This window comes from Dermacentor variabilis, chromosome 1 (assembly GCF_050947875.1).
Source record: "Dermacentor variabilis isolate Ectoservices chromosome 1, ASM5094787v1, whole genome shotgun sequence".
NCBI classification, from domain to species: Eukaryota; Metazoa; Arthropoda; class Arachnida; order Ixodida; family Ixodidae; genus Dermacentor; species Dermacentor variabilis.
In genome coordinates this window covers 200370043-200384026 of record NC_134568.1, presented here as the reverse complement: position 1 = coordinate 200384026, position 13984 = coordinate 200370043, and the positions used below count along the sequence as shown (strand labels likewise).

The 13984-nt window shown below is 39.9% G+C and overlaps 1 protein-coding gene across 4 annotated transcripts in view; it reads right to left on the bottom strand.

The window, feature by feature from the left end:
• Fhos (Formin homology 2 domain containing) overlaps window positions 1–13984 on the bottom strand; it is a 272129-nt gene that overhangs the window by 38940 nt on the left and 219205 nt on the right. For all 4 annotated transcript variants that reach the window (XR_012830253.1, XM_075703296.1, XM_075703283.1 and 1 more), the window contains 6 exons: window positions 9374–9485; window positions 7429–7523; window positions 6858–7001; window positions 6211–6275; window positions 2923–3096; window positions 422–510 (listed from right to left, as the gene is read on the bottom strand). Coding sequence is in view for 3 of the 4 variants with exons in the window: in XM_075703296.1 (XP_075559411.1) it covers window positions 422–510; window positions 2923–3096; window positions 6211–6275; window positions 6858–7001; window positions 7429–7523; window positions 9374–9485 (679 nt within the window). In the remaining variant the exon portion in view is untranslated. The remainder of the gene's footprint in view (window positions 1–421; window positions 511–2922; window positions 3097–6210; window positions 6276–6857; window positions 7002–7428; window positions 7524–9373; window positions 9486–13984) is intronic.

Here is a 13984-nt window from a genome sequence, read left to right as displayed (position 1 = left end):
CTTTAATCATGAAAGTTCCAGTCAGTCAAATTATACGTGCAGTCAGCGAATTGCATCTTAATTGTAAGCTGTGCCAACAAGCTAAAAAGGAAGCAAATTTTTCAGAGCTATTAATTTGTCTTTGATAGCATATGTCCACATACAACTGCGCATCTTTACATATTCTGAAATGCGAAAAGTAATAATTATGCTTCCATGGCAGTTGCGCACACACAAGGCTCCTTGGATTGACTATTGTTTGTACACTAAAGACCTTCATTCTTTGCACATTTAGCAGTTCCCAAAGCTACGCTGTTCACATCATGCCCTGCATGCTTCATAATGAAATGAACCAAAACATACTTTATTTATGCAGAAGTCAACAAAAAACTCTATTCTTCATATTTGCTAGTCTAAGGAGTTAAGTGTACACTCAATTCACCTATTTCTGGGGTATCAACATCATTGTGAGCAATCCCATTCTTTCCATGGTCAGGCGTTTTTACTGGCTCCTCATTTTGGTTCACATCCCTGCAAGTACCGGAAAATTATTCATGTCTACATCATAAAAACATGCATAAAAGTGCACCACAGCTCAAGTACTGAAACATGAAGTCAAGCAAGCAGTAACACATAGACTACCTTAAACAGCACACTTAACAAAGTATCTTTCAAATAAAGTTATCATTAAATAAAATTGATAGTTCTACGAGCCACTTTCAATAACATTTAACACAAGCACATTTCTAACTTCAATGATCCAGTTCACCCTGATGGGCTCATTTAAACAATATTACGCCATGTGGAAAACTGGCACAATATACTCTAAGCCATGCATGGTGACGTTTCCCAATCTGGAATCGTACTGAGCAAGGCTAAGATTAAGTACACAATCTACTACTTTACTGAGACAGGACATAATGGTCATTAAGATGACTATCATAACATATGAGATCACTAGTCAAGTAATCTGTTCTCATTATTTGCAATCTGGCAATAAACAGGCTGAGTGTTTCAAGTAAAAGTCTATCTCTGACTTTGACCTGATATACTATGATGGAACTTGATGAAGCAGTTTCCACTGAAAATTTCCCTTTTATGGGGGCCAGCATAGTGCTTCTGCCAAACAAAAGGACAGTATATCTAAAATGGGCACTACCAATGCATCTATCCAATTTCATAACGTCACCTTAAAACTGTTTTTCTTGGCGAAGACCCATAATCAAGAGATTCCTTTTCGTGCTATAGCGTTAGAGAAAGGGACATGGCAGGTCTGTGTGGCTAGTTACCTACAGAACTGCTTAACTTCACCAGTTCTTTCAGACCCCTTTCGCTTGCGTAACTCTCAGGTACTAAATCAGTTTTTAACAGAGGAAAATCCTGGTGATTGTACAGCTTTTACTATGGATATCGAAGACCTGTATTACTCCTTGCTGCATGACGGGTTGCTAAATTCTGTAAATGAGTGCATTAAAGAACAAGTACAAGAGTCGGCTTTTATAGACAGATGTGGTGTTTCCATGGGTGCTTTGCTTGAAGTTCTTTCAATATACTTAAAGTCGACGCTGGTTGGGTGGAGAGATGGCGTGTTTCTGAAGAAATCAGGAATTTGTATTGGTTCAAAGGTTGCCTCTATTCTTAGTGATATTTACCTGAGCGAGACTGACAGCTGCTTAGAGAAGGCCTTAGGCAATTGTGTCATTAAGGCTTTTCATTACGCTGATGATTACCTGATTTTCTGCAATAGGGACGAATTTGACTCCGCTGCTACCTCTGTAAGTGAGCAATTTAACCTTAATGGAGGAGGATTAAAGTTTACGAAGAAATTTCCACAGAAACACATAATATAGTTTCTAGACATTTCTTTGGTCTTCAAACAAAATCATGTGTGTTGGCAGTACTCCCCTAGATCTCCGAAGCCATTGGTAAACTTTCAATCCAGGCATTCCAAAGTAGTAAAAAACGTAAATGCCATGTCGTGCCTTAAGTCTTCTCTCACCAGATCACGCATGCACAAAATGAGTGCCAGTTTTAATGTACAGGTCTGGCGCCTATTAGAAGCAGGTTATCCTAGTGTGGCAGTGACCACTGTGACTGAGCGCCTAAAGAAGTCAATTTCTAGGGGAACGGACGTAAATACAGAAAGCAGTAATAGCAAGAAAAGAGTAGTGGCTATTCCCTACATTCATTCAGTATCGCACTAGCTTAAAAAAGTTGCAAGTAGATATGGTGTTAATGTTGTTTTCACTGCTCCCAATAAGCTAGGTACAATATGCGCTGCCACGCAGAGGAAAAAGGAGCAGGTGAAAGGCAAAAAAATAATAGATATTTTTCCAGTGAAGCACATAAAGAACAATTTTACTGGCTGTCGTATGGGTGTGGTATATAATGTTCCCTTTAGCTGTGGCCATTTCTACATAGGGCAAATGGTGCGGTGTATCAATCAAAGGCTAATGAAACATAAAAAGTCGTTAACCGGTGGATCACCTTCTAATCTTTCCTTACATTGCCAAGACTGCCAAGATTGTAACTGCATGCCTGATAGATGAATGCGCGATATTGTACAGGCATAGGAATGAAGATACGCGTCTTATGGTCGAGGCATGGCATATCAATAATGGTGGAAGTGCGTGCGTGAGTCAGACTTCGATTACCTTACATAAGGAAGAGATCAATTGCCTCAACAGTTATCTCTCGCGTAGACCGGCTTTGTGTACACGATTGACATGTGGTGCTACCATTCCAGAGCATGCGCAGATGAGTTTTGTGTCTTCTTTCTTTTTTCACCTCAGTGCTTCCTTCAGTTGATAGTCGGCGTTTGTGTTGTCCACGTCTCTTCTCTTGTGTCCGTGTCTGCAGGCCTTACCCTTTTCTGTATTATGAATCCTTACCAACTAGCTCAGCTCTCTGTCATTCTAAATGAATATGTTTGGCTATACATACCTTCTCCTCCATTGTGGAAATGTGCTGGTGGCTTCAGGTGTCTTGGCAAGTGGTGAAGGCCGCTGCTTGAAAGGACTCGTGCTATTTGGAGCAAGGTTTCCCAGCGAGTGGCGTCGGCTTTTCCGCCTCTCATTTTCATCATTACTACTTGACTTGCGACTACGAGGAACTTGCCTGAGTTGGAGAAAAAAGAACTACAGGTAAAGGATGCCGTCTGGTACATGCACCTTGTCTGGGCAGGAGTCGTTATGACAAAAACCAGCATGGACGTTAACCTCATCTGGCCAGTTGTCGTGGTTTCATTAAGTATTGACTCTGACCTCTTAAATCAGGCCAGATGCTCAAGCCAGAGGAAGTTGCTTTATAACATTCTGTGTAGTCATCTGACCACAACACGCCAGTACGTCACCATGTATCCTGTGCAAAACAACACTACATATGCAACTGTATCTACTCATGTGCATAAATTTTAACGTTCATGGCTGCAAACTAACCATTCGAGAAGGTGTGAGAAAATGTAAGACGGTACCCTTTCTAACTTTCCACATCAACATACATATTGCGAGGGACACAAAGGGTATATAAAGGTGTTTGTTTGTTTGTTTGTTTGTTTGTTTGTTTGTTTGTTTGTTTGCTTGTTTGTTTCAACATACTGCAGCCCTGCAGGGCTAACAGAGAAGTGGGGAGTAGAAAATACAGAGGTGGCAAAGAAGGAAAAGAAGAAAGACAATAAAACAAGATGCAATAAAAATCAGTGGTTAACAATATACAAGAGGAATTTGGTAGGTGATGAAAATCGATCATGACCGGGTAAAACATTCCACAGTTCTATGGTGTGGACAAAGAAAAAACTGTAAACTGTATTTTGACACTTGACGCTATTTGTGTTTTTAACAATACTACTGATTTCATTCTGATCAAGAAAACAGTATGAAAGTATTCCTGAATGTTCTCAGAACACACACAAACACTTACACACAATTCACAGAATTTATTTCAGCAAACAAAAAAGAATGTTTAAAAGAAATTATAGTGCAATGCAATTCAAAGTTACATAGTCAGATGCCCAGAAACGATGGTAATTGAACTTTTTTTTGTGTTGATAGTATACAAGCACAGAAGCATACTAAACAACTCTAGCTGGAGCACTACCAATCCAGTTAAGTAAATTTTCTCCACTTGATCCACTTTTTCAACGAAAAAAAAAAATTATAGGCTTTTACGTGCCAAAACCACAATCCGATTATGAGGCACGCCGTAGTGGGGGACTCCAGAACTTTGGACCACCTGGGGTTCTTTAACGTGCACCTAAATCTAAGTGCACGGGTGCTTTCGCATGTCGCCCCCATCGAAATGCGGCCACCATGGCCGGGATTCGATCCTGCGACCTTGTGCTTAGCAGCCCAACACCACAGCCACTACACAACCAAAGCGGGTTCAGTGAAAAAAGGGATAAAAAAAGATATTCTGAGTTCAGTGGAACAATGTTAAAGTATAGGTGGTGGAAAGACAGGAAAGAATACCTAAAATGTGCATGCCATGGTTCAAAAGATCAAATTAAGAGTTTAGAAAGTCAGGCTAGGGATATTTTTGCATTGAACGCTAAGCTGTAACTTACATGCCCACATATTAGTGAAGCTTTACTGCAATGGTAATGACAAATTCAAAACACATGAATCCAGAAAGGTGGCTATGACGTATGATAGTCTGCAAACCATGACCTTAATATTAAAAAGAGAGGCAGTGGGTTGAGAGTCATACATCAGGAAGTGTCATCAGGAAGTCATACATCACTGTGTTCATTAACATGGAAGTTAGAGCTGTTCCCACACATCTTCGTTGTACTGAAAGCACAAGCAATACTATAGCAGTCACCAGCTGCAATGTTAAAGGAGCTTCCAGATAAAATAAAGGTAATGGCACTATAACCAATCAGGATCTGAAAAAAAAAAGTACAAGGACACCTAAGCATGTCTTATGAGTTGTGAGTGCGAAAGCACTAATGCCCAATTGAACGCTGCTGAGCGGTCCTTTCAGATATTAACTCCTCATGAGCAAGCGAGCACGTTGAGACGCCTGGCGCATGTTGATTTGGGCCTTACCAAGGCACAGTTAGAACGCAGGTGAGAGCTTGCTCACAAAAAGAATGCGCAGATAACTTTACAATGCAATAAACAAATAAAGGAGCGAAAGGATGAAAGAAAGTGAATGAATGGATCAGTCAGTAAGCCACTCGTGTATTTTCAATAGAGAAATAAGCTGTAGAATCAGATAAAATAAGGTGGATGACAATGCCAAAACCTATTATGCTTTACATAGCTGCAGCAGCTACAGTCTGATGAAAAAATACTCATACACTAAGCATTAGGCAGAGATAAATAACCTAGTTGGTCAAAATTAATCTGAAGCACCCCACTATGGCATTTCTAATAGCCACTGCATTCCTTTGAAACATTAAAGGGAGAGAGATAATGAAACAGCTTAAACTGATAAAGCATTCTTTTAAAACACCATTTTACTTAAACTCGCAGTAAAAGGTTGAATATTATAAGGAAAATGAAGGTAAGAATTCTATTTCTTGAATTTCATGCCAAAACCTCAGCATCGGCACACGAGTATGACGTCACGGATTTCAAACTATTTTCTCGTATTTCGGCTGTTGTGGCGTGTAAATGTGCTCCAAACTTTCTAAGATGAGTCTTTGAATCTTTGCAATACAATGTAGTCAATCTTTACACACAAAAACTTAACTAGGCCCAAGCAGAAGCCATCAAAATCCATCATCATGGCTGGATGATGCAAGAACTTCAAGGCGGCAGTGTTACCAGTCTTTTGTTATCACACCTTTTTTGGATTACCAAGCCTCTTCTCACACTGAGAGCGGCTTATTTTGGCATTGTGGAGGGATAATTTACTACTACAGCTGGAATTATTTTTCTTTTTAGTGTCCCTTTAAACCACCGTCCAACAATCAACCATTTATCCATTATGCTTTACAGATGCTGTCCCCCCACTGCCCGCTTGGGTTGCTACACAGCATAACATCAGTATGAAACTAAATATAAGCATGCAGGCCCCTTTCATAGAGATACTGCTTACAGATGCCGTTACACTAAAGGCTTCTCTTCCACAGGTGACTTTGAGAACTTTGACATAATAAATACCTTCAGTTTAAACCTAGGTTCATTTCAGACAGAGGGCGTAAGTAGCATATTGCTTGTGCACAGTCACGCAAGACACGTAAGTGTTTGTATTTCTTTTTTTTTGTGTGGTACAGAAGCTACACACCTTAGCCGAACATCAAGAGGCAGAGCTTTTCCATCCCCATCTCCATCTTCGTGCTTGAGAACAGCCTGTGGAGCAACAACATTAGGCACACATTTATGTGGTATTCTGCAAGATAGGATACAGAAATTGACAGCTTTGTGCTTCTTCATCCCGTGAACAGGGTGATTAATAGTCAAGGACTGAAATGCACGACATACTTATTTTTGTTCTCTCAAAACTGTATTCTGTTTACAAGTATTACATATCAGACACATTGCATAGCTCACTCATTAAACAGGAGCCACCGAGCCAACTTCAAAAATCAAAAATGGAAGAATGCAGCTGCAACCAGTCCACTAACAGTCAAAATTCTGTATTTCCTCAAACTGGAATTTAACTGAATATAAATTGAAGCACCTTGCACCTTGAACCGAAACCCAAACTGAACCAGTATTTTTACTTTTTGGCTCTAGACTCTGCATACAACACAGCCTAGTAGCCCCACTAAGCATTAAAGATTTAACAGTTTACCTGTACATACTATTAGGATGATAGTAGTATGCATTTTGCATGCACCTGAGCACATAATGAAAGCATATTAAGGTACACGGGAAAATGCGAAGGTACTTGACATTAATTGTTAAAGATGTGGAGTAAATTATACGTACCTCGTATATTCGGAATTGCTGAAGCAAATCCAAGTCGGTGCCTTGCTTGGACATGTAGTACTGTATAAGTCGTTCCATTCCCTGCTCTTCTAACGAATCAACAATATCATAATAGGTGTCCTGGTCAGGAATACCATTGAGAGTCTGGAAAGCACAGGTAAAACAAGCATCAGTATCACAAGTCATGTAAACAAAAATAAACAGCTTTTTGAACAGTAGTTCTCAACCATAGAGGAGCCACGAGCCCTATGTACATTGGAAAGCTCTAAGAGCAGTGATATCTTGTCAAATAAAATAGCATACCTAACTCCCTTACTATGCTGACAGAAGCTGAAAGCCATTAAAATGTATTTGTAATTTTTTTTGCAAAGAAATAAATGCAGAAGTGTGCAATTACACAAGAACTTTAACACATTTTTTTCTTTATTTATTTCTTTTTGAGAGATACAACACACATGCACACACAGACACACACAAAGAAATGGTATAATCAAGAATGCCAATTGGTATTTACATCATGAGATCCAGCAGTGTAAGCTTACTGCATAATTATAAGGCTACAGATATGCACCTTGTTGATGAGTGTCATGGAGTAGACCAACAGCTCCATGTCTGCAGAGTCCCTTTCATTCAGCAACATCATTATGTTGGACCATGGTCTTGCACCTAAGGATAAAAGTATTAAACTATTAAGAGCAAAAGTTTTGTTCTCTCCATAATGAAAACTATAGGGCGAGTTGGCCTTAAGTCAAAGGATCAAGTAGCTAAGGAAAGGAGATAAAGTTACACACAGCCAGCTGTTGCTTTTAAACTGAAGCGTCAGTATACTTAAAGGTATACATAGCAAATAGTCCCCCTCAGACAAAAGCTCACCAAGTCTGTGTGTATAGAGTTTAGTATTCTGATTTAATTTTTAATGCGAAGGTATTATATGACCCACATAATGGAAAATCTAGCATCTGCCATTAACATCCGATGGTATCAAAACCCACATGACCAAGTAATGATATCACATTCCCAGCACTGGAACTGCTGCGGCTCACACTGCGAACTCCCACGGTGAACAGCCATGGCGGCGGACGGACACCGTGGCCCACAACCCAAAAAATTTACTTTGCCCAATTCAAAAATTGAGTTGACCCACGTTCAAAAACAACCTGGCCCACTCCCAAAATTGACTTTGCTTAATTGAAAAATTGAGTTGACCGATATTCAAAGCAGACCTGCCCCACCCCCAAAATTTGGGTGGCCCACTCTCAAAATTGACTTTGCCCAATTCAAGCCCATGACCAAGTGAAGAGTATCGCGTGGAAGAAGCGTACTGTTTTCATATTCAATGCACGTAAGGAGACTTAAGAGCCTCCGTAACATTTCTGAAAATCAATGTAATTTTAGCTACTCTTATTTCAAAAGAGAAGTTTTGGTTGTTTAGTCATTATTTGGTCAAATGAAAGCTTACCAGATTTCCCTTTGTATACACAGCACACATAGTTTGCTTGGCACATGTTGTAACCCTTCTACTTCTAGCAGCGGGAAATTTCGTTGGCTTCCTCCTCCTACCAGCACTCAGACAGCAGTTTAAGAGTGATGCTGTCATAAGAAATGTGCAACTGCTATATCAAAATGTGCCAGTTATGCAAGTAGCTGGTGGAACCAAAGGTACATACAAACCACTACATGTTTACATGGAGCATGCAGGCAGTGTGCTGTGGGTTTGATATAACTGGCCTCAGATCTCATGCAACAAAGCAGGTATCACTATAAATTAACTTTCCTGCACCTGGCCAGTAGCAGTTCCTACCCTTCCCCAGTGCCCAGTGTCAGAAACACAACAAAAACGGCAACAACAGCCATTTGCATAATGGCACATGGTAGTGTTTAGCACAACAGAGTGTATATGTGGCAGCCAGCTCTACATTGTCGTACCTGCTAATGTTTGCTACCATTTCCTGCAAAAACATTTGCCCAGCTAGACAGGAAATCTGCACTACACCATAAGAGTAGAGACAGCGCTATGAAATCAAAGAGTAGCCAGGAAGTGCCTCCTTGCAGTATAGCTGCTCACAGTATTGAAGCCAGTACTACATGGCAGTGTTCACACGACAAGTACCACACAAATGAAAATCATGTAACTATGCTAAACAACATTTTTATAAGAGAAATGAATCATCTTGACACTATCAAAATTAACTTATGAGTTGGCATAATGACTATTATATAATGTATTATATGATTCTTTTTATAAAAATACAATTCTCGCCAATTTCACCTCTAATTTACTGCTTTCATAATCTTGAGTCTAGATCACAACTTTCATGCGTATGACTTCCTGTGCACTGTGCATCCCATCGTAACTAACATTTTACAATGAAAACTAATATTTCATAAATAAGTTACACATATCTTTACTAATATATTTTGCAATTCTGACCAGGAATGCTCATTGCACACATGTGACATTGCCACAAACCAAATAAAGATGAATATTAGCGAATGAACAATACAGTAGAGCTTACCTCTTTCATGGTCAACTACATTGACAGCATTCATAAGCAGTGCACTGTTGTTCTCTGTGTACTCCACAAAGACAAGAAGAAGCTTCAGAGCTGTCTTCACCACCAGACGGTACTATATGTACAGAACAAAAGGGATAATATCAATGATAAGCCACTGTGCAAACCAACAATGCAAATGCAAAAAAGGATGGAAAGCACATTTAGGTGCCTATGATACGACCCAATACAGAAAAAAATACAATAAAAGAAAAGAAAAGCCCTTTCGATAACAACTTGAAAGAGCAATGCAATACTATATGCTAGCATTCATTTCAATACACTACAAACAGTTCATATTTTTCAGACAGTATAGATAGTCAAATGTGTGCAATTTCAGCCTAAACAGAGTGCAACAAGAGCAACAAATGGAAGAGGGAAAAAGCGGGAAAAAATGCCTGAAGTTAAAAGGGAAATCGCGGACAATATATACATGTATACTTGCTCCTAAAGAGGCAGACAATACAGCCCACTCCTACATGTGGCCATACAGGACAATTACTGCCATCAAATACTCTTACACACAAAAAAAATTGTGTTGTGAAGCCATAAACAATGACTTTCTTATTCAGAAATATCAACCTTAATACTTCCCATAATTGATTTATGGGATGGACGTGAGTGTTCTAAAGCCTCTTATTTTGTAAGTCTCAAATTTTTATTAATGTTGCCAAATTAATAATTTGTGACACATTAATGGAGTATATCAGGTAAATCCTAACACTTTATGCAAAGGAAAAGTAAAAACTCAGTAACCACAAATATGTATGCCCATTTCACACATTTGGGCTGTAAAATTATAGGGCTTTGGAGAAACACATACAAGAGCAGGTAGCAGTCGTTGCACACACTACCAGCCATGTAGACCCTATAACATGCAGCGTATCTTTCTTTTCTTTTTTTTTTTTGCACAAAGTGCCTAAGATGACAGTGCACATGCACATGACTAGAAGGCAGAAAATAGTGATTCTTGCAAAAGCAACAGAAACAAGCCCTACTTTTGTGCACACAAATCCTATGATGTTCAAACATTGCAGAAACTGCATGGCAAGCAGAAATAATGAAACATGAGTGCACAAGAAAGCTTGCAGTGGTATTGTGTATGGATCCTCACAATTATGTTGCACATATGGCACCTCAAGGGTGCAGCATTGCCTAAGGCTTGGGCAGCTTAGGTTAGCAGGATCAGCAGAGTGCACAATGAAGCCCTTCCTGTAAACCATGCACAGCCCACAGGCTGCATATTTGAGGGCCCTACTCTACATACTCTAGAATATGTGCACTCACTGTGTATGAAGCTGTTAATTCTATTTGGGACTATTCACATAATGGAGTACTATCAAAACTAAACAATGTGACTGAAAATCAATCAATTAAATTGATTTTATAAATGATTAGAGTTGCCTACACTATGTTTGCAAGAGTGAAAACACTTACATTTTGTTAAATATTTAACTTGCAGCTCCCATAGGTACTCTAAAGCCTCTATGGTGAATACGAAACCTCTGATCTTTTTCTTGAACAAAAACATCTGAATCACAGCCAAATGAGAATCCAGCATTGCTATGATGTCCACTACTTGCGGAGTGCCTCAGCTTATGTGAAGAGCATTTGATGGTAGTAATGAGTTTGCACACTGGCAATAAGCATCACATATTGGATTCTTATAACTATGGTCAGGTGCAGAGCACACATAGGTGCAGATTCCAGTCTTCGCATGCTCTTTTAGGAGTGTGCCAAAACCGTGAACATACAGATTTCATTATTCATTTCTATCAATCATTTTTCTTTTCTTTTTTTTTCCTGTCTACACTTTTAGCACAGATATTAAATGTAAGCGGAATGTCATTAAAATTAAATGTTCCATTTCTTTCCTACATTCCAACCATCCTTCTTCCACCTGTTCATGTCAGTGCAAGTTTGCTGAAGTTTAGAATTGCGGAAAAAAGAAAAGGAGGCGTGAGGTAGTGTGGCTAACTGTGCCATTAAGCTATCAAAAAGTGGAAATCAGCACATACACAAACAGTGCATCATGGCTGAAGGAAACGACGATAATTCGTATGCAGCAATGATTTTGCTTTGCGTGTGCAATGCCCCAGCCAAATGACCATTCACAAAACAACTACACGCACAAGTAGAAAAAAATAAAACCACAAAACCACACAATGATAATGCCAAAGCACTGGTACAACACAAACAATGACATACACGAAAGCAACCAGCACCAAGAGCTCAGTTTGCATTTGGCATAGCAGTGCAAGCAGCTGCAAGAAGGTCAAGCCACAAGACCCGCCAGGAACAAGCAAACGGGTATAGCCGCTGCACACCTAAGATATGTGACACGCGTGTACGTGACACAATATGACAAGAGCAATAAAGGGACTCACCCATCTATAGTACTGAAAAGTGTTACCAAATGTCAAAGGAAAAAATGGGGGAGGGATGGGCACAGGGAAGAGAACAGGAGAGGCTCGTTAGTGATGCATGTTCACAGCTCAAGCATGTATGCATAGGACTGCTACATGCTTTGCACGTCAGCCACAAGATGCCAGCCCACTCCATTCACTTTACAAGGCCATGCACAAAAGGAAACGAGAAGGCCACAGAAACAGAGACTGGCAAAAACTTACACAGTTGCACTCACTTGAAGTGGAGAGTTTTGCCGATTAGCTCAATTCCATGGGCAAGCAGCATAGCCTATTTTCCTGGTTGTCATTTGCTATTTAAGTCTTATCTCTCATTTTACATTGCAAAACAGCTTAGTGCAACCATGAGGGAGGTTGCTCACGGTCTTTTTGTGAACAATATCTATTATTATTGCCCTTCAGATATAAGGGATATATCCTGATTGAACGATGTATCGCTGCACCAGGGCAAAGTGTCACAAGGTGCTAGGTTTCATACAGCACTTGACATTTGGTCTTCTTTGCTACTAGTTAATTTCCTTGCTCAATGCCGATACACCGAATGGCATGGCATGAAAAAATTTTTTGCTAAATCGAGTCCATCTGAGCCTAGCTTTAAGCTACAATATCTTCAAGAAGAGAGATCAGGTAAAATGTATCATACCTCAGACACCACCAAATTCAGATAACGACAATCAGCACTTCAGATAGAAAAAGCGTTACAGAAAGTTGGAAGGAATATTGTGTTCATACTTATAGAAGACATATACAGAGAGAAAGAGAAGTCACAGCACGAATTCTCTTAATTTTGTTGTTGGATTTTCCTAGCGAATGCTCATCAAATTGTGCCTCCTGCCTATATACAAATTAGATACACAGTCCTCATGTGATATCCTTTAGTCTTTGTGCTTATAAGTTAACTATAGTCATCTGGGACTGCCACGCACTCTATATACTATTGCACATAATATTTCAGTCTGGGAAATCTATTTGGATGAGCCAGTCCCAGAGCACTGCTATTGCATATATGCAAAAAAAAAAGTGTGCATGTAGTGTGCTTCTTTCACATCCATGCACGTACACAAGGGATGCACGTCTAGAGACACAGTACAACAAATTTTCGAAAGTGAAGGCAAGAGATAAAGAAACTGAGAAGCGGTATCACACTCACGCCACAGTGTAAGAGGCTAGCCTTTCTTTTTTTTTTTCAGGGTGGCGATTGTATATCATTTACGTATATGCTCATGGCACCAGTTCAGGCAGGAGATGTATCTGATGAAACTACCAGTGCATGAATTTAAGAAATACAAAGCAGACATAAAAATTATGCAGATCCCACGCACTGTGGGAATTGATGTAAGCGAAGCTTTCTGTGCTGTTTGCTTTGATTGACGATAATTAGCAGTCATCTCGATGGCGAATGTTTAATTTCTTTAATGTTCAGTGCAACACAAGAGTGGTGAGTTGATGTTAAACAGTACCTTGCGTGCACCACTGCTGTTTGTCTCCCAGTACACAGAACACACAAGGTGAGGCGTTTGCTTGACGCATTGCTGTGCACCATATTTCATAACATCTGATAGGGTTGAGCATTGTCATTACTTCACATGGCACAAGTTATTAAACATTAATTGAATTATGGGGCAGTACGTACCAAAACCACAATCAGATTATGAAGCATGCCATAGTGGCGGAGCCCAGGTTAATTGTGACACCTTGATTTTCTTTCACGTGTCCCTAAATTCCGCAGCTATTTAGCGGTAAATGAGAGAGAAATGCATTAGGCATTATGTCGCATCTCTTTGAGATCCCGGATCCAATTTAAACCACACTCACCACATTGCAGAGTATTGTTCAGGAGCTCACTCGACACACGTCCTGCCTTTTCGAAGAGCTAAGTACAACTGACGGTGGCCCGGAGCAGAATACCGTCAGTTGCACTAGATAACAAAAGTCAAGCTCCTCGGTTTCCCTTCTCTCGTTGACATATAACACACACACCCACACTCTAAGCTCTCCCCTCCCCTCTCTACCTCTGCCATGTGACTGGCTTCTCAAACTTCACACACATACACTTTTTCCCACTTTGACACTCCTAATGCTAACGCATCAAAAATTTGGCAGTTTCGCTTGAAGGACGATCGGAGCATTGACAGTGATACAGCAAGGT